The 26,512-nt window shown below is 39.0% G+C and overlaps 3 protein-coding genes and 1 pseudogene across 6 annotated transcripts; 2 read left to right on the top strand and 2 right to left on the bottom strand.

The window, feature by feature from the left end:
* The first annotated feature begins 4,282 nt into the window (after positions 1-4,282).
* Positions 4,283-5,640, top strand: LOC104419525. 4 transcript variants are annotated; one of them, XM_039301487.1, is made up of 3 exons: positions 4,283-4,665; positions 4,874-4,998; positions 5,107-5,640. In XM_039301487.1, the coding sequence occupies exons 1-3, from the start codon at positions 4,459-4,461 to the stop codon at positions 5,243-5,245; spliced, it is 471 nt and encodes a 156-aa protein (XP_039157421.1). In that variant the 5' UTR covers positions 4,283-4,458; the 3' UTR covers positions 5,246-5,640. The 4 variants fall into 4 exon arrangements, with proteins under 4 accessions (XP_039157421.1, XP_039157422.1, XP_010029509.1 ...); XM_039301488.1 differs by having other exon boundaries at positions 4,300-4,665; positions 5,113-5,640; XM_010031207.3 differs by having other exon boundaries at positions 4,303-4,611.
* A 5,810-nt stretch (positions 5,641-11,450) lies between these two features.
* LOC108955259 (protein SENESCENCE-ASSOCIATED GENE 21, mitochondrial-like) lies at positions 11,451-12,185 on the bottom strand. The gene is made up of 2 exons (XM_018862599.2): positions 12,100-12,185; positions 11,451-11,812 (listed from the first exon to the last, which is right to left on the bottom strand). The coding sequence occupies exons 1-2, from the start codon at positions 12,135-12,137 to the stop codon at positions 11,593-11,595; spliced, it is 258 nt and encodes an 85-aa protein (XP_018718144.1). The 5' UTR covers positions 12,138-12,185; the 3' UTR covers positions 11,451-11,592.
* Positions 12,186-15,313: 3,128 nt separating this feature from the next.
* Positions 15,314-16,032, bottom strand: LOC108955279 (protein SENESCENCE-ASSOCIATED GENE 21, mitochondrial-like). The gene is made up of 2 exons (XM_018862627.2): positions 15,954-16,032; positions 15,314-15,667 (listed from the first exon to the last, which is right to left on the bottom strand). Exons 1-2 carry the CDS (start codon positions 15,995-15,997, stop codon positions 15,463-15,465), a joined length of 249 nt encoding a protein of 82 aa, XP_018718172.2. The 5' UTR covers positions 15,998-16,032; the 3' UTR covers positions 15,314-15,462.
* Positions 16,033-20,363: 4,331 nt separating this feature from the next.
* LOC120288624 lies at positions 20,364-20,474 on the top strand (annotated as a pseudogene).
* Positions 20,475-26,512: the final 6,038 nt, after the last annotated feature.

Genomic DNA, 26,512 nt, shown 5'->3' with positions numbered 1-26,512 from the left:
AGTATATTTTTTTATCTCGCTTTTTGTAGGGAATTTCTCTTTTACCCGGATGGGCACAAAAAATGAAAAGCTATTGGAAAGCGGGAGAAAATTAAATTAATTAAAATACTATGAATAAAAAAATAAGTATCAATAATAGTCCTAAAAATAAAAAAAAATGTTAAAATTTGATAATTATAGCTACTTCAAAAGAACTAAATAAGATAAAGAATAAACAAAAGAAATCAACAAAAGAAGAATGTTCGCAATAACCATAAAGGTCAAAGCGATTGTCATTATGCATATTTAAAGGGTATTGAACTCATTGAAAGGAAATGATAAACTGAAATCCAATGTGATATTTCTTAATATCTTTTATTGGTCAGTCATTTCTCCATAAATCATTTTAGGCTGTTTAGGTTTTTGCATTTTTCTTATTTGTGTTTCTTCTCATTGAAATGTTTTATTAGACATATATATATATATATATATATATATATATATATTCATCAAAATTGAAAATATTTTATTTTCTAATGTTATTATTGTTATTCATTTATTTATGTTAGTAATTTATTTAACTTAGTTTTCTCCATTTTCTTTATTTTTTTCATTTTTATAGAAGTCCAGGGTAAATGAGATGTTTTCCTTAAAAAATTGGTATGCCTAGATCCACAATAGAATTAACTTAAGAATTGACGGCCGGAATCTAACAAATGAGATCTTTTATATCGAAGACATAATACCCATTATTACCATTGGGACCGCATTATGAATGCCCGTTTCAAAGAGACCGACAAATAAATGCTGACTCTGTTAATAGTTCTACTTTCCTTTGACCTGGTATCAAAGAACCATAAAGTGAAAATGCCAATATTAGGCTTCAGGTTTTAGCTTTTCCTCTCGCAACCTTTCATGTTATTTTATAAGCCTTAAAAGTCCCGAGCATTACATATGCTAATGAAAAACATAAGGAAGAGTTATCGACCGTAACTAAATTAAAATTTGCCCGAAGAGTTCACAAGAGTATGTCGTGTGCGAGACGCACGATACTGATTTAGTTCTTCACACCGCAAGTTTAAATAATTAAATATTGTTAATCTTTTAACAAAAAATATATATTTTTAATCTAAGTGCCCCTAAATAATAATTATACGTATCACCAGGAAAGCAGCATGCAAATTTTCTTAATTACTTACTTGGCTTGCAACGTTAGCGGAGCATTTTATGGGTTTGAGAATTACATATTAAGACGCACTTCCTTGCCACGAGAGTATTGCCTAATTATTATGTGCAAAATTCAGAATTGCACACAGTGGCCTGGATTTTGTGGGTTTTTACACGCTAGGGAAATAAACAAAAGTGTAGGCTTTTTGAAATCTCGAATGGTACAAGTGCAAGTTACGTTAGTTTACATCGAGTTTTCTTGTCTTCTCAAATGAAGATGACCATTATTTATATCACCAAGGTCCAAACAAGGTTAGGGAGTGGTTGTGAAGACACGAAAGGTCTAGTGAACGAGACAACACGGGAATGCATTGAATCACACATTAAAGGAAAAAAGGCGTCGGAGTCGGCGTCGACACATTACATACAAAAAAGCGACACAGGCCATCAAAATTAAGTTTAGCAAAGACGTGCTCAAATAATAAATTAATCGCAAGGGGCTACCTATACATTGCCTCTTATTAAATAGGCCAAGTTGTCATAACAATGAAACCGTCTAATAATGTTCGACGCAATATCATAATAGATAGATAAATAGATTAGCTAAATAGATTAGCTGTCACCATAAAACAATGAAGGCTTTTTTTTTGGTGGGGTGGGGGCGCACTTCTATTTCTTGCACATCTCTCAGTTCTGTCCTAGTTAAAACCAAGAGAACACAGTGGGCCACAAAAGAAATCTAAATGGGTCAAAACTAATCCAATTTAGACTTTGATGTTCTCTTTATGCATGCGATGGATCTAGTTGCCCACGGGCTTGCTCGAGGAATGGGCCTATTGATCACTTAAGATGGGCTTGGCCACGCTCACATGATTATGAAATCCAGCCCATCCTTATTGAGCCTGACTCAGGCCCGCCTAGATCCGAATAGTTTTCAGTATTTTATATGATGGGCTGGATTTCATAATCATGTGAGCGTGGCCTGAGAACTAACACCTTAACCCTACCGGTGTGCTAGGAATTTGTAACTCTTTCTACACGAGATAGTATTTACTAAGAGCACATAGACTAGTTCATGCCACTTGTAGAAGGTCCCATTGAAAAAAAGTGAAGAAGGAAAGAACGAGATCACTAAGTCAATGGCATTTGGGTAGTGTCATTACAATCTTGAGAACACAAAGTAAGAAAAACAAACGAGACAGTTGAAAATGAAGACAATAACATGAATGATTTTTGAATTTCGATTTAATATGTAATGATGTCTCTAAACTTTAATCCAATTACAATGTCATGAATAGATTTTAATTTATTCAATATGATTCTCGAACTATCATTAAATCTTCAAGATGTAGTTCTTAAAATTATATAAAAATGTATATAAATTAAGGGATAATATTACATATTAGATAAAAATTCAAAAATTATATTAAAGAAATTACAAATTCATGAATAATATCATATATTAAATTAAAATTTAATGATCGCCTCTGTCATTTTCTTTCGAAAGGATAAGAGCCAAGACCACCAATGAGGAAGCAGGTGATGTCAAGGCCATTTATTGCATAGAGAAAGATGAGAAAACGCATCTCATGATGAATTGTCGCGTCACCGGTGACAGTGAGGCTGCCACAAAGACAAATCATCCACGCATGATCACTAATAACAATATTATCTCGTTGTCTAAGTGCTCAAAATAGGTCCAAGAAATAACAAACCCAGCCTCCATTAGTCAAGGGCTTGCAAAAGTCAATGGGGGGTAAAACCTATTTACACAAAAGCACAAATACAAAATGTAAGCAATTGAAAATGACAGGGAATAATATAAGTGAGTGTGGGCACAGGGTGGCATCCTTTATTCTCATTAGGGTCCAATTTGTATCTTAATGAACCTAAGTGCTTATCATCGTAATATCTATTTCAAACTAGATGTCACGATAGTTGAAATCTATCTATATTATGATTTAATGGTCATCATTACACACATAACAGTTTTTTAGTGCTTTGTTTGGGATGGGAAAGTTTACCGGGCGAAATAATATTTTGAATCTTTCCAATCTTTTTTCTCTTACAAATTTTTTGGATCTTTGCTATATCTTCCTCCATTTTCCATGCCTTACTCCAACTTTCATGGGCTCCCAGCAAAGCATTAGAGATTACAAATGTTTATATTTTGAACCTTTCCCATCGTTTTTCTCTCATATAAAAAAATTTGGATTTTTCTATATTTTCCTCCATTTTCCATGCCCCTCGGCCAACTTTCATGGCCTCCCCCCTGTCTCCCAAGCAAAGCATAAGAGATCGCAGATGTTCATATTTTGAATCTTTCCTATATTTTTTCTTATAAATTTTTTGAATTTTTCTGAATTTTCCTCCATTTTCTGTGCCTTGTTCCACCAACTTTCATGGCCTCCCCTTGCTTTCCAAGCAAAGCACGAGATTGGCGGTGGCAGAGACTAGAGTAGCGTGTGATCTTCGGGTCTATCCGGCTCTCTTCCTCAATATGGTTCTCTAATTGAATGATTGGGGACATACCAGAAAAAGCATCTATTCCTTTCTGCCAATAATAGAGAACCCATTCGAGATGCGAGAGTAGTTTTCGTTGATTGATGCGCACCAGCAGTAACTCTAAGCTTGAAAAACCACTCGGTGGAATTTGCACTTTTTCTTGCACGTCAGCCCTCAAGCTTTTTCCTTTCTGAAGAAATCATCTTTCTACCTCCCCCAGTCAAACCTGTCATGATTCAGTGATGGAGGATTTCAGGGGGGGTTGCTGAAAAGAATAAACACTTCACGTCAATTTTTACCCAACAGCAATGAATCACTTCTTGCAGAAGATTGATGAGACTGTAATGTCGTATCCCACCCATCTTAATGATTTCAGGAACCCTTAGCAACCCCATGAAGAGACTGCAATGTCAAATCTCGCAACAGAGATCAGTCAGGCCTCCCAGGCATCCAAGGGAATTCTGAAATTGATCCGCCACCAACAGATAAACCGAGAGAAGAAAAAATTGGCATAAAAAACTGACAAATCAACAGGGACAGTCACTGGATAAGCCAAACGTGGCCCACTTCCTCTGCATAAGATAGCCGTATAATGCAGCCATGATTGGGATATTCCGTGTATTTTAACACCAAGACGCGCCAACCTATAAAGAAGACTTAGAAGCAATAACATACTTTTAAAGTCCCACAAAGCTTCAAGCCACAAACCCTTCTCAACAACGAGGCCTTCTTCTTCTTTATCGTTTCTCTTCCTGCTCCATCTTCAAAGTCATCTTGCCATCATTACTTGTGCCTTTTCGGCAATCCATGGCTTTGTCGAACTTAAAGGCCCCTCGAATCATGGCTTGTAAATCTGGTCCAGTCATGGTGCCCTTGAACAGAGTCATGGTGCTTGGGAATAGTCAACTCCCACTCAGAAGAGCACCTGCTATGCGGATCAGATCTAGCTTAAAAAACCAGGTAACCAAACGAATTTTATCAAGCTCGTGTAAACGTTACGGAAGTCCAGTTCCTGTAAGCGTTGATCCGATCATCCTTTATCCTGATATCAAGTTTGATGCTAGATGTAGAGTAAGGATTGAGAGGCGAAGATGTGGATCCTAACGGATGCTATATTTGGCCTGAATTGGGCTTAATACTTGTAGCAGGTGCAGTCCACCTGCGAATTTTGTTTACCGCGCGACAGCTGATCTTATTTCGTGACATTGATTGCTTCTTGCAGGTTTTTGAGGATCGGGCCGAGGGTATAATCTGTTACAGAGACGAGAATGGGGAGATTATCTGCGAAGGGCTCGACGAGGGCCCGAGATTCCAGCCGAAGATCTTGAGAGCAGAATATCATCCCAGGTAAAATAGTCTCGAGCTTAATTACATGTACTTTTGAAATATTGAATTTGCTTACGACCCGCTTGATCAGATGACCTTCATCTAAGTTCGTGCGTTCTTTCTCTGGAGATTCAGAGATGCGAAGATCATTGGCCATCTCCAACAGAACTGGATTCAGCTGGTCAATGGGCGTGAAGTATATGAAGGGGGCATCGGACTCATGGCGCAAGAGGGCTTCAACTGGAATGGTTTCAATAGATTTCACTGATCGACCGCGCTAACATGACTTTCCGAGAATAAATCAGATCCAAACTAGATGTGCTCTACAATGTACAAACTCCAATCCTGCGTTGTGAATAGTCAACTTTCTTTGCCCAGAAGGTGAATTTTGTCTCTCAAGTCTTGATTCAAGAAGTGCTTTTTCGGGCCTTGACACCTGATCAATGTGCGTATCGGATGAAGGCGTGGCATTGCATGATCTCATCAGCACGATCATCGGTACAGTCCGCGCGACCCATGGTCAAATTGGTTATGCATTTCATTTGCAACCTCAAACTCTTGAGCTATAAAAAAAGTGTAGGGACGGTAGATACGACAGACATGTTGCCTTTTGACTCTGATCACCTGTCGTTGATGCTATATATGCAGAAGCATTCACCTTCACATATAAAATGTAATCCTCACAGAAAAGGCCTGCGATCTCTCATCTTCGACAACTGAAGTGAAGCTTCGGCTGTGTAAAGAACACGTAAGAGAGTCCATAAGTTATTTGGTAGATTCAATGGTTGATCTAATTGCAGCTTGATTGCGTCTGATTTAGTCAACAAATGCGAGTTCAGGCTACATTCTTTTTAACTTCTAGATGATCTAGCATCTGTTTGGCAAATCTAGCCTTCCATAATTATAACCAGAGGTCACGAGCTTATTTTAAGAAAAGCATGAGAGGACTTCAAATACAGGTCAGGGCAGTGCTTGCAAGATAATAAAAACTACACGAACTCCTTTGAGATTCCTTTATACGCAATGTTAAAGTTCCAACGAGGTACTTCTGGTTTGTCCATGAAGAAAAGGTTTTTAACTTTGACGCTTCGTCAGGCCGGCTATCGGGCCGACTACTTTTTCCAGGGCCTAGCCTAAGGCCCGAGCCCGCTATTTATTTGACTAATACACATTTAATAGACTAAGGTCGCTCCATTTGGCTATGTCAAAATTGGTACATTGCCAGGGCCACCATCCCTCACCACCTTTTTGCAACGGTTGGTCGGCCCTCGCGACGACCTTGTAAGGGTTGGTCGGCTCTCGCTCGTCGGTGGCTGGTACTGGCACCGTCATTGTGCGATCGTGCTAACCCTTGCTTAATTTGGGCAAGTATAAATAGGCTTTCACCTGCCCGTGACAAGGCCAGACCCTACCAACACAAGCCGGTACTGCAGGCTAGCAGTGCTAGCGGCCCACGTACTCTCTCCCTCGCGTTGTTCTCTTTCTTATCTATTTAAGTTTTGCAGGCTGTACACGTTAACAAATATGGATCCCACGGCCTAGTGGCATTGCCATGTAAGCTAGAAATATCATATTCGTTCAAATCAAACAATACAAGTACATCAAAGACCAACAATAATGTTCAAAGACTAGATTGAATTTTAATTGACATCCGTTTATTTCGTGGAAAACATTTCCCACATTTTCCAACATTTGGTTCTTTTAGAAGAATGAACAATGGAAAATGTTTTTCTAGTCGATGAAAAAGATTTTCCTTCAAAGATTAAATTCTTTGAAAGAACCAAAAAACATTTTCCAAACTATGATTAGGTATCGACGCTTGGGCCCGAAACTCTATACTTGGTCATGGGAACCTCAATGTTGATTCCTAGGTCCCACCGTTTAGGACCATGTCTTCGATGGCCAAGCCTTGGTCCATCATAACCAGCCCCGGGAACTTGATGCTTAGGCTTGGGCCCAAGCACTCACACCCCAGTCCATGGGGGTTGGGCCCGAACCCTTCATGCTCATACCCAATCCTCTGGCACCCGAGCTCGGTTCCATAAAGGTCATGCTCAGGTCCTCGATGCTAGGGCTTTGGTTCTTGACCCTCAAGCCTAGGTCCACAAAGGATGTCCGTAGGTCCTCAACACTTGAACTTGGTTAATGAAATGTTTATTTTTATAACAACAAAAAAATGTAAAAAGATCAATTTTTTTAATTTAATTTTAAAAAATTGAATTTTAAAATATTTTTCTTTTTTCTTTTCTTTTCTCTTACTTTTTGCTTCTTCCTTGGTCGGTCATTAGCTACAACATATAACTTCTTAGAAATTTTTTTCCAAAATTGTACATTTTCCATAAAACAAACAAACCACAAATTCTTCTAGAATTTGCGGCTAAAACCGATCTTTTTTTTTTTTAATAAATGACCATTTATATCATTTATAAAAATAAATAAATGAAAAATATTGTCGTTGTCTACGAAATGTTTAGTCATAAATTGTTGTCAATAATGAAAATATTTTTTATTGACCAATTATTTAGGGGAATATTTTTTGAAAAATTATTTTTAAGTCATTCATTTTGTACTAAACAAATGGAGTATGAATTGTTCTCCTTCTAGATTTAGTTTAATTGAGTGGGAGAACATGATTGAATCAAATACTAGTTATGCTAGAATAGTAAACTGCCTATAAAACAATCAAATGTGAACGATGTCATCCATTATATAGGGGTGGCCTTTTTTTATTCTCTCTTTTTTCCTTTTTCTTTTTTTGCTAGAATATAACGAGTGGCTAGAATATAATGAGTCGTTGTAAAAGATGTTATCCATTATATGAATGCAATGAAGAAGTAAAAGGAGGGCAAGAAAGAGAAGAAAACCCAGTAAAATCAAAGAGAGAGAAAGTGGGGAAGACCGGAGAGAGAGTAGATGTTGGGGATTTTGCTCTTCGCTAGCGTATCCACAAAGCTCAAAAAGAGAGAGATATTTCAAGAATTTGTAACTTACAATATATTATTACTCTCAAAGTAACTCAATGATGTTATGCTTGTAAAGCCTTTGTGATAATATAGCTACGTTTAAAATTGTCTACGTGCATATCTTGCCTCTATCAATGATCACTCGAAAAATTTCTTTTACAATAATCGAAAAACATACTAAAGTTTCTTTTTTCTAACGTTTCTAGGCAGACAAAAGATAGAATATTTCCGTTTTGTATTGAGAAGCAGGCATCTCAACTAGTGTCAGTGAAGAAAATCCGCTCGCTAATTTCCAGGAAAAAGTCGCTGAACTCGAAGGCTCCTAGAGAATAACATCGGACATTGACGTGTTGCTATGAACCACTCACAAAACGGGGCAAACTAAAGCAAAGACGCCTGAGGTAAGAAGAGGATACGGTACCATCTTCTTGCGTATTTGAAGTAATCGGAGGGAACCGATGGGGAGGGATCGGTACATTCTTCTTGGATATTCGAGATTACTTGAGGAAATTAGCTCGACTAGAACGAATTTTGCCTTAACTTCTAATTTCATCTCAACTTTAAATCTCGTGAGCTATGGTAGGTATACCACGATGTACTCTTAAGACTTATTTGCAAGGTTTATGGGGCACTCTCCGACTGGATGCATAAATTTGGCTGGCGATTCGTGCGGGGATGTCATCGTAATCATATTGGGTAATCGTATGATTTTCATGATCATAGAGTGTTCTTTTTATTAAAATGGGTGTAAAATGTCAATTCATATCCTCTTTGAGTAAAGTGGTGTCATCTCAAGTTTAAATCTCTCTCGACAAATTTATGTCGTGTTGGAGTTTTGGCTTCTTGACCCTCAACCCTAGGTCCACAAAGGACATGCATAGGTCCTTAGCACTTGAACAAGGTTAATGAAATGTTTATTTTTACAAAAAAAGAAAAAATGTAAAAAGATCAATCTTTTTAATTATTTTTATTTTTAAAAAATTGATTTATATTTTTTTTTTTTTTTTCTTTTCTTTACTTTTGCTTCTTCCTTGGTCGGTCATTAGCTACAACATATAACTTCTTAGAAAATATTTTCCAAAATGGTACCTTTTCCATAAAACAAACAAACCACAAATTCTTCTAGAATTTGTGGCTAAAACTGATCTTTTTTTATTATTATTTATAAATGACCATTTATATCACTTATAAAAATAAATAAATGAAAAATATTGTCGTTGTCTACGAAATGTTTAGTCATAAATTGTTGTCAATAGTGAAAATATTTTTTATTGACCAATTATCTTAGGCGACTATTTTTTGAAAAATATTTTCCAAGTCATTCATTTTGCACTAAACAAACAGAGTCTAAATTGTTCTCCTTCTGGATTTAGTTTAATTAAGTGGGAGAACATAATTGAATCAAATACTAGTTATGCTAGACTTGTAAATTGCCTATAAAACAATCAAATGTAAAAGATGTCATCCATTATATAGGGGTGGCTTCTTCTTCTTTTCTTCTCTTTTCTTTTTTTTTGCTAGAATATAACGAGCCGTTGTAAAAGATGTCATCCATTATATGAATGCAATGAAGAAGTAAAAGGAGGGCAAGAAAGAGAAGAAAATCCAGCAAAATCGAAGAGAGAGAAAGTGGGGATGACTGGAGAGAGAGTAGATGTTGGGGATTTTGCTCTTACCTAGCATATCCACAAAGCTGAGAGAGAGAAAGAGAGAGAGACTCTTCAAGAATTTATAACTACAGTATATTATTACTCTCGCACTAATTCAATGATGTTATGCTTGTAAAGCCCTTGTGATAATTTAGCCACGTTTAAAATTGTCTGCATGCACATATCTTGCTTCTATCAATGATCACCGAAAAATTTCTTTTACAATAACTGAAAAACATACTAACGTTTCTTTTTTCTAAAATTTCTAGGCAGACAAAAGATAGAATATTTCCGTTTTGTATTGAGAAGCAAGCATCTCGACTATTGTTAATGAAGAAAATCCGCTCGCTATTTTCCAGGAAAAGTCGTTAAACTCGAAGGCTCCTAGAGAATAACATCGGACATTGACGTGTTGCTATGAAGCGCTCACGAAACGGGGCAAGCTAAGGCAAAGACGCCTGAGGTAAGAAGAGGATACGGTACCATCTTCTTGCGTATTTGAAGTAATTAGAGGGAACCGATGAGGAGGGATCGGTACATTCTTCTTGGATATTCAAGATTATTTGAGGAAACTAGCCCGACTAGAACGAATTTTGCCATAACTACTAATTTCATCTCAACTTTAAATCTTGTGAGCTATGGTAGGTATACCACGGTGTACTCGTAAGACTTATTTGCAAGGTTTATGGGGCACTCTCTGACTGGATGCATAAATTTGGCTGGCAATTCGTGGGGGGATGTCATCGTAATCGTATTGGATAACCGTATGGTTTTCATGATCATAGAGTGTTCTTTTTATCAAAATGGGTGTAAAATGTAAATTCATATCCTCTTTGAGTAAAGTGGTGTCATCTCAAGTTTAAATCTCTCTCGACAAATTTATGCCGTGTTGGAGTTTTGGCTTCATATTATGCTAGGAATCGCGCTCCTAATTTGGGAGATGATGTCGAAATTGGTCCTTAAACTCTTAGGCTCCGTTTATTTTATGAAGAAAACTACAGTATTAGAAAAAAAATTCTAAGAAAATGACAATATTTTCTAGTATTGATAAATATTTTTCTATGATTTGATAAGGAATATCTAATTTAATTATCCTAAATAGACATCTATCATTTGGGCATTATTGACTTGCGCATAGGTAGCTGGAAAAATCAGGTTCAAGCACCAAGGTCTCGGATCGCCTCGATGGATCCCAACCCGAGCACCTTGAGCCCAACCTCTTTGGACCCAAGCTTGGCTTCAAGACCTCAACAGGGCCTCAACTTGGGGTCACTGTCATGGGCTTGAGAACTAGTGTTGAGTTCCCGTGTCTAAACGTAGAGTTTTTTGTTCAAACATTGATATTTAGTCATATTTTGAATCGTTTATTTTACATAAAACATTTTCCTCATTTTCCGGCATTTGGTTTGCTTGGGAAAATAAGTCAATAAAAAATATTTTTCTAATCAACCAAATACTTAAATTGAGGAAATTGATTTCCTCTTTGAAAAGGGGAAAACATTATCCAAAATATGACTAGGTATAGATGCTTGGACATGAGAGCCCTAATGCTGATTCCTAGGTCCTCAACATTCAGGACTAGGTCTCTAGTGCACAGGCTGAGGACCCCGACGCCCACACCTAGGTCCATCAAGGCTGGGCTCAAAGCCTTAGTGCCAATGCTTGATGTCCTATTTCCCAAGCCCGGTTTGTAAAGATAGCGCTCAGGTCCTCGACACTTAAGCTCAAGTCCCCGGTTACTCAAGCCCGGGTACAAAGGCTGTGAGTAAGTCCTCAACACTTGAGCTCGGGTCCTTAAATATCATATTTTTCACGGCACAAACAAAGTCCATTTAAACATCAATAAAAGAGCATCACAAAATAATGGAAGTGGCAGATATTCATTGATGGAAAGGCGCTCTCGTGCCCCATGTTTAAAGGGTCATAACACAGATCATATTGTAGTTTCTCGTAGATGAAGGATTATAGATCAGGGAAAAGCCACAGTTATCAGAAGATCTTGTTTAAAGGTGGCCCTTCTTCTTGGAGAGAAACTTCTCTCTTAGCTCTGCAGCATCGACCTTATCGAAGTGACTCTCAGGTATCCAATTCCCGCTCTTGGGATCTCTCATCCAGAACACCTTCTTCTTCTCATCCTCCTCCTCCTCCGCAGCCTTCCTCATCGTGCCCGCTGCCGCTGCCGCCGCCGCTTTCTTCTCCGCTAGTGCCCCGTACGATCGCTGGCTAAACCACAGACATCCAAAAGATAGTCACTATGGTATGTTCATTTCATATGATTGGACGTGGAAAAGCGCGGAAAGAGCACGAGAGAACTCGCGAGTCCCGACACTCCACGTGCAGTGACTGGTTTGAGCGGACGAAATAGTAGATAAAGAGTATATCGTGACTAGTGGAGGGATTCTTGGTCCACTTGATTGACCAAATCCATCCGCAAGTTCAATTCTTGGTACAAGGCCGACCAACCGCAGCATAAAGGGAGAACAGGAAATGGAGTTCAAATGATGGCCTACCTGAGAAGGAGAATGCCATTGACAGGAGCTTTGGCCATGATGATCGTCTTCACGAAACCTGAAACTAGATAGATATGGATTGTATTGTTCGCTAGGACTCTTGAGCGAGGGGGGGTTTTATAGTACTGGGAGATGCAGAGAAACTTACGTGAGGCAAAAGTTTCTAAAATCTTTGAAGTAGGTGTATCCGGAACGGTATTATCAGTTGAAAGGTATCAAAGGAAGCACGTGGGGGTATCTGAGAAGTTCTACTTGCAATGGAATTCCAGAATCCTTAGGTTCTCCGATTTGCTCTATCGCGCTTGAGCTGTCGGTTCAATTTTCTTCTTTGCTTTTTGCCTAGAGGTATAGATTCAATTCATGTAATCTCTTTACGTATTTATTTATGCTACAATTCATTCGCATGCACAATGCGCATGTCTTGCGCGCTCAATGTAATTAGGGTTCTTGGTTTTTGAAGGGTTCGGATGTATTATATTCATACTTCTTTGCGGGACTTATTTTGCCAATATTATCTTAGTCTTTTTTTTTTCTAATAAATATTTTGAAGTTAAATGTCATGAAGATCTACGACACTATCTAATGGCATATGAGCTCGCGTCATTTGGCAATGTCAAGATTGGTACCTTGAACTCGTAACCAATGCCCAACTCAGTTCTCGAGCTTTGATGCTTGTCAATTTGGCCCTTATCCTTTTTGATTCATGTTTACTGATATGGCCTTTCAGCTCAGTGGAGGATCTACCATCTGCCAAAATGGTTATTGATGTGTACAACAACGTCGACGGAATTTCAAAGGAATAATTAAAAAGAAAAGGTAGTGGAGAAAGAGGGAGGGGGGAGGGGGCAGCAACCGCCCCCATATAGCTCTTGGCCAGGACGAATGGCCCTCGCCAGTGGGCAGGGGCGAGAGTCCTCGCCCGTGGTGGCACCATCCTCACCGCCTTTTTGTAAGGTTTGGTCGGCCCTCGCAACCCATTTCACCCATTTCAAAACCCATCGTTAGTTGACTTGCGTGATGTCTTGCTCGGGGTGCGTGGGTGGTTGTTTCTTGCGTGCCTCCCCGGGCTTAACAAATATCGATATCATATCAATATCATCGCCCGCTAACGTTTTAACCCTTGCTTAAATCTAGGCGAGCCCAAGCAAGCCTTCGCCTACTCATGACAAGACTAGACCTTCACCAACATAGGCCGATACCGATAGCATCCCACGTGCTTTCTCCCCATGTTGTTCTCTCTTTTAAGTTTTGCTGGCTGTACGCGTCAACAAATATGGATCCCACGGTTTGGTTGGGTTGCCATGTAGGCTACAAAGATCAAAAATCAAAGAATACAAGTATATCAAAGACCAATATAGATGGTCATAACCATCGCCTGCGGTGGTGCAGCTGACTTCGGGCTCTCTCCCCCTTACGAATGGGAGGAGTTTGAATCTTAGAAGCGTCGCATGCGCGCGACTCACCCGCGGCTGGATCTGTGGTGGTGGCTCGCCTTTGACTCAAGTTTACGCCGCCGGCCCGGTTGCACAGTGGTTCTCGGGTCACCAAAAAAAAAAAAAAAAAAAAAATAAAAATATATATATATATATATATATATATATATATATAGAGAGATGGTCATAGACCAAATGAGTATTAACTAAGAGTTTAAGGACCAATTTCGACATCACCTCTCAAATTTGGGGTGCAATTCCTAGCGTAAAACAAAACCAAAACTCCAACACAACGTAAATTTGTCAGAGAGGTTCAAATTCGACATGACACAACTTAATTCAAAAAGCATATGAATCGAAATATTTTCACACATTTTACCAAAAAGAACACTTTGTGATCATGATAACTACGCGAATCGCCAGCCACTTTATACGTCCACTTGGAGAATGCTACGTACATTGCAAATAAGTCTTACGAATAGGTCGTGGTATACCTACCATTGCTTACGAGATTTAAAGTTGAGATCAAATTAGTAGTTATGGAAAAAAACGTTCTAGTCGAGCTAATTTCCTCAAATAATCTCTAGTATCCAATAAGAATATACCGATTCCTCCCCATCGGTTCCCTTCAATTACTTCAAATAAGTAGGAAGATGGTACCGAATCCTCTTTTCGCCTCAGGCATTTTTGCCTTGAGTTGCCCCATTTTGTGAGCGGTTCATAGCCGCACGCCGATGTCTGGTGTCTTTTTCTAGATGCCTTTCGATTCCGTGGAAAAGAGAGAACGGATTTTATTCGCTAATTCTAACTGATATACTTGCTTCTCAACACAAAATGGCAAATATTCTATTTTTTGTTCGCCTAGATATGTTAGAAAGAAGAAATTTTAGTATGTTCTTTATTATCGCAAAAGAAATTTTTTCGAGTGATCATCGGTCGAAACATGTGCGTACGCAGACAATTTTGCACATAGCTACATTCTAACAATAGCCACCCATTATATTCTAGCAAATAAAGAAGGAAAAAAAAAAAAGAGCCACCCTTCATATAATGGATGACCTCGTTTTACATTTAATTGCAATTCACCAGTCTAGCATAACTAGTGTTTGATTCAGTTATGCTCTCCCACTCAAATTAAACTAAATCTAGATGGAGAAGAATTTAGGCTCCATTTGTCTCACAAAAATGAATGATTTGAAATATATTTTCTAAAAATAATCGTTCGCATCTCATGAAATAATTAATTAATGAAAGAAGTTTCCATCGTTGATAATAGTTTACGCCTAAATATTTTCGTGGATAATGAAAATATTTTTCGTTGTAAGCAATATAAGTATTTGTTTTTAGGAAAGAGTTTTCCCAATCATTCATTTTTTGCAAGAGAGACGAGCCAAGAGAAAACAAATGCTGGCTCATCCATGTATCTCCTCATCTTGTGAGCTGGTTTCACTGAATTTCTAAAGATACATTTGTTTGTCGAGGATATGGAATGTGAATGGGATTTTCGTACCCATTCCCTTAGGTCGTTTTATCATCACCTGTTCATGCGGGTGGGATTGAATGGACCATACACGATGATAAAATTAGGTCAGCCATTTATTTAGTCCGAAAAGTCTGGATCGCAAGACGTTAGGGCTCGATTCTGATGTACATAATCATTCCGATTCGTCCTTGTTTATTCTTATTGTTTTTTCATTTTATCCCAAGCTTTTCGTTCGGATAAACCCAAACGGCTCCTGAGTTTTACGTCCATTCGAACATCACCAAAGAGCATAACAAGATAATGGAAGTTGCAGATATCGATTGATTGAAAAGGCCCTCTCGCGCCCCACTTTAATGTGGTCGCAGCACAGATCATATCAATCATATTTAAGGGATTATAGATCAGGAAAAAGCCACAGGTATCAGAAGATCTTGTTCAAAGCTTGCCCTACTTCTTGGATAGAAACTTCTCTCTCAGCTCTGCAACATCAACCTTATTGAAGTGGCTCTCCGGTATCCAGTTCCCGCTCTTGGGATCTCTCATCCAAAACACCTTCTTCTTCTCCTCCTCATCTGCCGCCTTCCTGATCGCGCCCGCCGCCGCCGCCTTTGCCGCTGCATTCTTCTCCGCTAGTGCTCTGTACGATCGCCAGCTAAACCACACACATCCAAAAGACAGTCACTATGGTAGGTTCATTTCATATGATCAGACGTAGGGGAAAGCGTCGAAAGAGCAGAAGAAAACTCGTGAGTCGCGACGCTTGACATGCAGTGACTGGTTTGAGCGAAATAGCAGATAGAAAGTATATCGTGACTAGCGTGAGGATTCTTGCTCTACTTGATTGACCGAACCCATCGGTGAATTCAATTCTCAGTACAAGGTCGATTGTCTGCAGCATAAAGCGAGAACAAAGAAATGGAGTTAGAATAATCGCCTACCTGAGAAGAAGAATGCCGTTGACGGGAGCTTTGGCCATGATCATCGTGTTCAAGAAACCTGAAACTAGAGAGATATGGATGAGTTTTGCTCGCTGGGGTTCTTGAGCGAGGCGGCGTTATATAGTGCTTAGAGATGCTGAGAGATTTACGCGAGGCAAACGTCTCTAAGAATCTTTGAAATAGTGGATGCGGACCGAAGTTGACAGCCGAAAGACGTAAAGGGAAGCACGTGGAGTTATCTGAGAACTTCTGCTTGCGATGGAATTCTAGAATTCTTAGGTTCAATTCGCTCTTTTGCGCTTGAGGTGTGAATGTTTTTTTATTTTCTGCTTTCTGTCAAATGGTATGGATTCAGGTCATGTTGATTTCTTTATGCCATTTAATTATGCTACAGTTCATTCGCGTGCACAATGCGCATATCTTGCACGCCAAATGAAAATAAGGTTCTTTGGTTTTTTTTTTTTTTTTAAGGATTCCGATTTTTCATATTTATACTTCTTCACGGGACTTATTTGGCCAGTATCTTATTAACACTTGTTGTGGTTCTTAGTGGAATTACTAGACTTGGCATTTAGTGCGCTTCCTTGTGTTTTTTTTTTTTTTTGGTAAAGTAGTGCGCTTACTTGTGTTACGGTCTGTAATTTTATAGTTTTGAATTTAAGTAATGAGAATCTACGACACTATCTAATAGTTATATGAGGTTCCATAAATAATGGGATAAAAATCTGAGAGTCAAAGAATCTTTGCATTGTGCATAGCAGAGGAGAAAATAGATGAGCACTTCAGAAAGTTGTTCTCGTTACAGCTGCATAAATCCCCGGGGATAATTCTTAACAGCGAATCTGGCCCCAAAAATAAAAATAAAAAAATCACTAAGGTCGGACTTAATTTGGTTTCTCTTTGACAAAACCAGACCAATTAAGCTGAAAATAATGTGCCTGTTCCCTTACGTGGGCCTAACCAAATTAGATCTAGTTAGGGGTTAGTACTAGAATCGGACTGAACAGGCTGATTTTGAATTTTTCCTATTTTCTAAAATTTGAAATTGATAATAATCAGTCCATTTCTAGTTCCAAGTGTGAACCAAACCACCCAAACTGGACCGATAGTTATTTATTTATTTATTTATAATTTTTATTAGTACATATATTTCTTGAAAGATGATTGGGGTGATATGTGTAATTTCTCATTCACTTTGAGTTGTAAAGATTTTTATGGTAAAAATGATGGCACAAACTTCTTTTGTTCCATGTTTTGGAGTGAGCGAACAACTTGTTGATGGCAGACGATAAGAAGGAATGTAGAACAATGGGTGGATATTTGATTGTTTCTGGACCCACTGGGGAATAGAAAAAAAATGAGATCTGCCAGTTCCTAGAACCACCCAAGAAATAAACTATCGGTTTCGAACTAGATGGACTAGCTCTCAGTTTCACAAACTGGAAACTGACCCTATTAGCATAGTTCCTAGTTCCGGATGTTAACAAGTTAGTTTGTTGGTTCCTAGTCCATTTCAAAAACCTAATCTAAGTTAGTTTGACGTTTCACAATATGGTAACAACAAGAAAGCTAGTAATCTAACATCTTAAACTTTGAAATGTTAGATTATTTAGATGTTATATCACAATTTTGATAATATTGAAACATAAAATTGATTTATATGTGAATTCTTCCTTGGGTTGGAATGTACGCGTGTAAAGTTTTTGACTTGGGATGGAAGATGTTGAAAGGAATTGTAAGTGTTGGAAGTAACGTATTGTGCAAAAAATAGATAACATTGTTTTTTGTTACTAGAAAAATAATAACTCTAAGAAAGCAATAACGACTTTAATAATGACCAAGTAAATGAGTAAATATATTGAATGAATCTTCTCGACAAGTGAAGAGTACACCGATGCAAACCAAATATAGAATAGCAAAATGGTTATAGAATTGTAACAGAATTAAACAAGATGTAATGTATAGTTGATAGAACTCGTTTAGATTAGCACTATTTGAATGGGACTTAATCGAACACCTCTCAAAATCAGCGCACTTAAAGAAAAAATGAAGAGAAGATATGCACTATCTATTTATCTACTTATACTCTATTTTTCTCATATACTCCACATACTCTATTTTCTGTGAAATGAAGAATAGTTCAATTCCATTTATAGAGTTTGAATGGATATGAATTGAACAGATCCCTGAACTGAAAAGATATATGAATTCAAAAGATACGTTAACTTAATAAACACAAGTAATAAAGAGATTCATTAACTTAAACAGATATATCAACGGAAGAGATTCGTGGACTAATGATATTCATGTAGTTAATAGATACGTAAATTGAAGAGACATGTGAACTGAAGAGTTTACTTATCTTTGTTGATCTGTTAATCCATCATAATGACATTAGTAAGGTAGTCTTTCATTTTAACTTAAGCATCTACCTTTTTTTTGGTCGGTGCTTAAGCATCTACTTGGCCGTGTGATGAACGAGAGACTTTCGCAGGGATCCTCTCTCGATTGTGGTGGATTTTCTGTTCACTTCTTTTTTGGGAGACAGACGAATTTGTCATAAGCTGGCATTATTCCCCATTTTTCGGAATTCTTTTTCGGGGATGTATTCTGATCAGCCAAGCCACTACTAGTTTATTGTTCCGATTGTTTGCTGCAGCAAAGATGTACACGCAGCTGCGCATATGCAAGCAAGTGACGTTTGATAAATTGAGAAAAATAATTCCAATTAGGAAATATTTGAATAAAAGACATCGGTAGAAATGCACGTGAAAGTAGGCGTTGCAAAGAAAATCGTGCCCATACATAGGAAAAGAGAAAATTGTTTCGAGATTTGAATTTTTTTTTTTGGAACATAGTAAGATAGAGATTCAAAATTTAAAACTGAAATATGTGAAAGATAAGATAAAGTTATTTGTTAATTCTTTTTTCCTTTTCTAAAATAAATAAATTGAGATTATTTGTGAAAGAAAAAGATGATCGAAATTCCATTAAAGTAAGAGGTTCTCTTTCTTTTACATAATACTAGAGGTACTATAAGTTATGATGATGCTCTCAAAAGGAAAACAAAAACCCTAGATAATTATGCAGGGGATTGTTTTGATCCTGACAGACTACACCCATCGGCGAATCGTGTTTATCTCCAACACTTTCTCAAAGATGTGATGTCTTCTCATGTTTAACGTTGATCAATCTTTGAAAAGCCTGCTATGATGATCAACCTTTTCATCTTGCAACTATGTTGTGTTGTCATGACATTGAACTTAACATTCCATAGATAATGTAATTTATAAGCTAGAATTCATGCAGATAAGAGGACGAATAGCATAAACTCATCGTACACACATGGATATTAAGCGCCATCTCCAACCCAACAATAGGCAAAGATTGCACTAAAAACAATGGTACTAGGGCCATAAGACATTCTTACTAACAAATGTTTCCTAAGTAGTATGGTATGACTTGATAGACGATATCAAGATGAATGGTGTCCCAATGTAGAATGAAAATCTATTGGAATTTCATATGTGATCTTATCATATCATTAATCAACAAGTCCTATTAAGTAAGAAAGTTTTTGTTATAATTGGGGAAAATTGGCTTAACTTTTTGCTCATCCCAGGACAATGTTAACATAGTTACATGTGATCACAGGTTCGAGGTTAACTTAGTCTAATCACAGAAGCACGCTTGTAAGTCTACATGTTGAAATTGAGAGTCGTAAAATGAGCAAATAAAGAGATGGAGTTTACCATCTCTGGCCTACATGATTCTTCTTTACTATGAGCAATATGATGTTGACTCCTGGGAAGGCATTTTGCGACCTATAGTGATCTTTTTGCAAACAATTGTTGTTTCCTTTGACGGTCGAATCATGGTAGCAAGTGGAGGGTGCAAAATATGATCTCAAGAGATACAAAAAGCATAGTGTTGAATATAATTTTGATGCACACAAGATGCAAACCCTATCGAAAAATTAAGACTTGTTTATCCTGACTATATAGTTTGTGGGTTCAATCGTTATTGGAGCAAAATAGATGTGAATTATTTGATGAGCAAATGAATCATGCGAGTTTATATGAAAGATCGAGTACATTGTTAGCTGTCAACTGGCCATTGGAGGATGTTTCGAGATAGGTTTTTGATTTCCTTTCCCAAAATTAAAAAGAGCCTTCTCATAATTCGGCTAATTCGAGAATCAAAGCTTATTATGTCAACACCGATCTTCGAGGTCCAAGGCCAAAGATGATATAAACCATATTTCCCAAATCACCATCCCATCGAGCCAATGTCTGAGTGACATAAGTTCTTTGATGGGAGTTAGTAGTGATGTCAGCTCGAAACTTCTTCAGTTCCGCATCATTCAAAGATCAGGTAAAGCATCAGTTTATATGAGAATGAGAAGAAAAGTAAAGGTAATTGCTTTGAAGACATGAAATTGCAACGATACAGGGAAGATTAGCATAGTCCCTGCAAAATGACGCGACACTCGCAAAAGAAATGGTCAGGGCTGACCCTTTTGCCCCGAATAAGGAATGCAATAAACGATCTGAACTTGCTCTTGGAAGTAATAATAATATGTGATGGAGAAAATGTCTCGCTTTTTCGAAGAGAGTATCGAAAGTCCTACAAATACTGGGGAATATGCCAAGAAAGTGAGTAGCATGAATTCCATAGGAAAGACTAAGATGAGTTGTCGGGCCCGAGCTTGACCTAATTTTGTTATTCAAGTCTCTCCTTATTTCGCATCTCAATTTTGGGGTCTAACGATCAAACGCCGGACCAATTTAGTTTGGGCCGAGCTTTCTAAGGTGTGATATTTATTCTATAGTTTATTCATGTAAACAATATGAACAGTTCATATAAATAAATTATAAAAATCTATCTCCACCATTGATCATGTGGATCTTATTATGAGACTAATTAATTAATGATAGAGATAAACCTATCAAAATGTATCATGGACCCATTTCTTAACACGTACATGATAGAATATGTTGTGCTATGGATTAGTTATGTTTGGTAAATGAGTCATAAATGGGTTTAGAATTATAAAATCCAAAATAATATCGATGTTAAGTGGGTTCGCAATTTATTTAGACAAACCACTTGTATAACTCTTTTTCAGCCTCACTTGATCTCATACTTGTTCATTGCGGGCTCCCACCTTAAATGAGTTTTTCTAGATTGGATTGAATATGGAAGTGTTTTAACCATACCAATAGAGTTAGGTATATGTTGCTAGATTTATATGATAAGAGTACAAAAAAAATTCCAAACGTATTGTATTTTTATCAATTTAGTCTTAAACCTTTCAATTAAATCAATTTAATTCTAGACTTTTTCACATTGGTACTCCGGCCAATTTAGGTCCTTAAATTAATGGTGAGGACTAACTTTAAAACATATATATATATATATATATATATATATATATATTTATTTATCTATCGATTTATTATTATCATCATTATTATTATCACTACTACTACTACTACTTCTACACTACGGGTTGATGGGGTCATGCCAACCATCACTAGCCGCAGGCGAGGGCCCCCGCACCTTTGCCTATTGGCCAATGAGGATCTCCATGCCCTCACCCAATAAGCAAGCCTTGTCTATGACAGCGAGGGTGTGAAAATCCTCCTCACCCAAGCCTTGCTTGTGTCTAGTGACCCACTGACCCATAATTTGGGGAAAAAACAAAAAATAAAAAAGAAATAATAAAAAAATTTAGAAAATGTTAATGTCACATAGGATGATCAATGTCCACATTAGCAACTTCCTACTTAAATTAGTCAAATTAATTGAATTGATACCAATGTAAAAAAGTTTAAAACTAAATTGATCTAATTAAAAATTTTAGGATTGAATTGGTATTAAACAATATATTTAAGACTTTTTTTTAACTTTCTCAATTTATATTGTATAGAAATGTTTGGTCAATTTGAGTTGGACTATTTTCGACCCTAGTCAGAATCAACCCAACTCATTTATTTGACGAGTCTGGATAGAGATGAAATTGATTTTAATAATTATAAATGCTGTTGTCGCGTATGAATTTTGGAAACGCGGTCCATACTTATGTGGGCTCCGATGCCTCGTTACTCCGAAGCTTTTGACTAGCCGCATCTTGATGCTACGCCCACTTGCTTGCATACTTTCTTTCCTTTTATGAGTTTTAACCTTTAAAAGGCAAACTGTGTCCAAGGGATTTTCATCGGTTTGTCATTAATTTATAGAACAAGGGATATATTAAGTAGTCACGTGATAAATTGTCATCAATTTCAATTATATTAAACGGTGACCATCTATTAAAATATTTCCTTAAAATCCATCACGTCACATCACTTAGAGAATCAATATGTAGAAAATTGGCCTCTTTCAAAACCTTCCCAACAGTAAAACATGTGAAGGAAAAGGCAATTGGGCCGATTAGGTGCGGCTAAATAAATTTTTAAATGCTGCCGTCCAAAACATGGAAGAGTTTTGGGAACCAACCAAAGTGATGCGACACCAAAAGTGAACGTATCTTAGTCCATGAAAAAATCGTCGTCTAAATCAATATTGGTAAATTGAAAAAAAAGAAAAAAGAAAGTAGAAATGTGAGGTCAAACTAAAATTCTGAAAAAAGGCTAAGAATGCATCCCCTTGCCTAGGCAGTCAATAAAAGTAGGTCCCACTAAAAGCAGGGCGTCAAAATTGGAATTTTCACGATCTAGACTTTGATACCGCGCTAGATAAATAGTTTTTAAAGAAAACCTCAAGCCCTTTACCGCGACGGGACAATGATGTTTCTCGAATACGCTCATTAAACAAATCGACCCGTCATGTTGAAGCATTCGTATTCCTTCCTGTACTGAACTAAAATATTATTTCACCGTGGATGAGGGGTCACTAACTTTTACAGCTCGCGATAATTTTGCCACGTTTGGAACGTGGAGCCAACCACACGCGTCATTTCCCACGTGTGGGGCCAGCAAATGTAGATAAAGGGCCATACAAGAGAAATTCCAATTTACCGAGAATTTAATAACATGCAAAGTGGAAGAAAACCAACACCATCATGAAACGTGGTAACATTAGAGCTGTGCGAAAAAATCGAAAACCGCCTAAACTGCTTGGAACCAGATTGAACCGGCCGATTTTGGGGAATTGGCCGATCCTAAGGGTTCAGTCTGATTCCCGATTCCAATAATTAAAATTAGAAGACAAATGGTCTGGTTCCCGATTCTAGTGTGGAACTATTCACCCAGACCGCTTGAGTTGGACAAATTATATATATATTAACTTTTATGTTTTGAAATCCAATTGTCAATCCTAATTTTCTATTGCCTTTCCTAGTTTTCCGGTTATGTTTGTTTCAGCTTAGTTATGTTTGTTGAGGAGATTTGTCTTCATATATCATAAGGCTGAGCCTTAGCCTTCTGTTTGGTTTTGTGGGCAGATTTCCAACTCTATATCGGATGCGTTTGGTTAGACTTTTGGGGAAAGCCATTAGAAAAATGCAAAGGACTTTAAGTTGAGGGGACTTTTCAGAATGCAAATTGTGTTTGGTAAATTACAATTTAAAAGTCCGTTGTGAAGTATCTTTGAGCAAAATGATGTTTGAGAAAATTATACTTACAAAGGACTTTTGATAAGAAAATTATAAAAAATATAAAAAATTAACTGGTAAGGGCAAAGGTCGGGAGACCCCCGGCGAGGGTTGCCGGACGTCGAGCGAACCTCGGCGAGGGCTACCGGATGTCGGGCGACCCCCGACGAGGGCTGTCGGACATCGAGCGACCCCCGGCGAGGCAAGCCGGACGTCGGGCGACCCCGGCAAGGACTGCGGACGTCGGGCGACCCGCCGCGACCCGGATTTGGGGCGGCGAGGTCGCGCGACCTCGACGGAGGCTGCCGGACGTCGGTGACCACGCCGCGACCTAGATGCGGGGCGGCGAGGTCCCGCGACCTCGGCGGGAGGCTGCCGGACGTCGGGCGACCACGCCGCGACCCAGATCTGGGGCGACGAGGTCCTGCGACCTCCAGTGACCCCCGCGACCCAAATTTGGGGCGGTGAGGTCGCGGGAGGACCTTGTCGCCCTCGGATCCGGGTCGCGGCGGGGTAGCGTGACCTCACCGCCCGGATCTGGGTCGGCGAGGTCGCGGGACCTCCCACGCGACCTCGCCGACCCGGATCCGGGCGGCAAGGTCACGCGACCCCGCCACGACCCACGGCGATTGCCGCGCCCCAGACACGCACCACTCCACGGCGACGGTCTCCTGGGCCACCGCGACCATGCCGAGCCGTCGGCGGAGCTTCGAGCAACAAGTCCTTCAACAAAGAAGACGATGAACAGTAGAATAGGATGGTTTTAAAAAAAAAAAAAAAAATGATGAACAGTGCAACTTGTATGCCAAGAAAGCTGAAAGCCCAAGGCACCCTTGCACCTGCCTTGGGCTTTCAGCCTTCGGAAGGCCAACTTTAGCCTAATGGGAATTGCAAAATGATTCCCAAACACCCAAACTTTGACCCAAGTATCTTTAGAGGCTCAAAGCCCCTTTGCAAAGCCAATTCCAAACGCAGCTTAGGGCCCGTTTGGTTCGGCTTTGGGGGAATGCCATTTGGAGAATGCAAATATCTTTGAGAGAAAGAGGCTTTCGGAAATGTTAGACCGTTTGATAAATTTTAGCATTGAAATGCAACTTGGCATAAACACCGTTTGGCAAACTTTGCATTTGGAATTAGCTTTTGGTATTTTTAATTTCTTTAAACTGAAATCAAATTCCGGCGGCCGGCCCTTTGCTGCCCAACCGCCGACGACAGCCGGAAGGCCGGATCAGGCGTCGCCGGATCACCGATCTCGGGCCGCCGGAGGTCGCGGAGGCCGATCTGGCCGTCCGGCGGCGGATCTAGCCTCAAGACCGCCGAGATCGGCGCCCGAACGGCCGGATCCCTTACTGGGGTCGCTGGCTCGCGCAAGACCAGCGACGCCGGCCGAGGCCGGGCGACCTCGGGCGGCGTCGCACGCTCGCGCGAGACCGGGCGACCATCCGGCCGAGTGCTCCGAGCACCGCTCAACCCGTTGCGTGGGTCGCGCGACCCGAGCCACGCCGCCCGAGCCGCGACCCACGCGACGGCGGTGCGTGGCGGCGGCGATGCGTGGCGACGGCGGTGCGTGGCGACGGCGGTGCGTGGGCGACCGGCTCAGTGGGTTGAGCTCAGCCACTAAAGCTTCGATCTTGAAGAAACAATGAAGACGAGGAAGACGATGAACAGTTATTTTTAGGGTAAAAGAAGAAAACTAAATTATCAATGAGGGCAAAAGTGGAAGAAAAAAAAATTCATTAAACCCCCTTCAGCATGCCGAAAATGCTGAATGCCCAAAGCAGTGGGGACTCTGGCTTTCCAGATTCCAGAAGCATTTTAAATGCTAGCATTCCCCCAAATATACCCCCAAATGCTGAACCAAACGGCTGAAATTTTTCCCAATGGGCTTTTGGGGCTGAAAGCCCCTTGGGAATGCTGAACCAAACAGCCCCTTAGTCACGTTATAATGCTCATTACTGATGTTAGCCTTTAACAGAGTGCAATCATCCAACAATTGATGAGTACATGGTCTTCTGTTTGGTCTTTATATTGTGTGTATTGCAATTATTACCTTCTGTTTCATTTCCCAAATTTTATGTTAGCGTTTAAAGTTTATACAGAGTGTATATTACCTTATTCGGTCTTGCATAATGCAGATTTCAAACTTTATATTACGCAACATAAATGAGGTACTACCAAACTAAACCAATTCTATGAATCCACCCAAAAATCGAACCGGACCGGCGATCTCATTCTCGGTTGGGTCTATGAACTAACGGACAACTCTCAGTTTCCATTTTGCAGAACCAGTCCTTAGTGGACGGTCTCGGTTGCAGGGAGGGAACTGCCCATCCCATAACTGATCACTCCTAAGTAACATCAGGTTCATGGAAAAATCTATACACTGTAGTATATTATAAATTATATAATGATTGAGGTCCTAAATAAGTTATGCATGAGATTGCTTTAATACCTGGCGGGTTGATTCCTATCGGCGAATTGCGACCATCTCTAATGCTTCCTCAAAGATGTGATATCTTCTCATGTTTGATGTTAATTGATCTTCAGAAAACCTCCTGTGAGATCAACCCTTTTCGCGTTGCAACTATATTGGGTTTTCATGACATGAAATTTAACATTCCATAGATAATGTTCTTTATAAGCCAGAATTACGTGCTAATAAGATGACGACTCATGTCAACTCGTCATACATACATCGAGATTAAGCGCCATCTTCAACCCAGCAAGAGTCAAAGATTGTGCTAAAAGCAATGGTACTAAGGCCAATATGACGTTCTTACTAACAAGTGTATACTAAATAGTTTGGGGACAATTGTTCAAAAAGTACCAAACTTATTGTATTGCATCAATTCAGTTATTTCAATTATACTAATTTCATTCTAAACTGCTAACAAGACACTTTGCAACCTACAGATCTTTCAACAAACGATTATTCTTTCTTTCAATGGTTGGATTATGGTAG

The sequence above is a fragment of the Eucalyptus grandis genome, chromosome 9, assembly GCF_016545825.1.
Source record: "Eucalyptus grandis isolate ANBG69807.140 chromosome 9, ASM1654582v1, whole genome shotgun sequence".
NCBI lineage: Eukaryota > Viridiplantae > Streptophyta > Magnoliopsida > Myrtales > Myrtaceae > Eucalyptus > Eucalyptus grandis.
The sequence above is the reverse complement of the archived record's forward strand: the minus strand, read 5'-3'. Positions and strand labels throughout refer to the sequence as shown.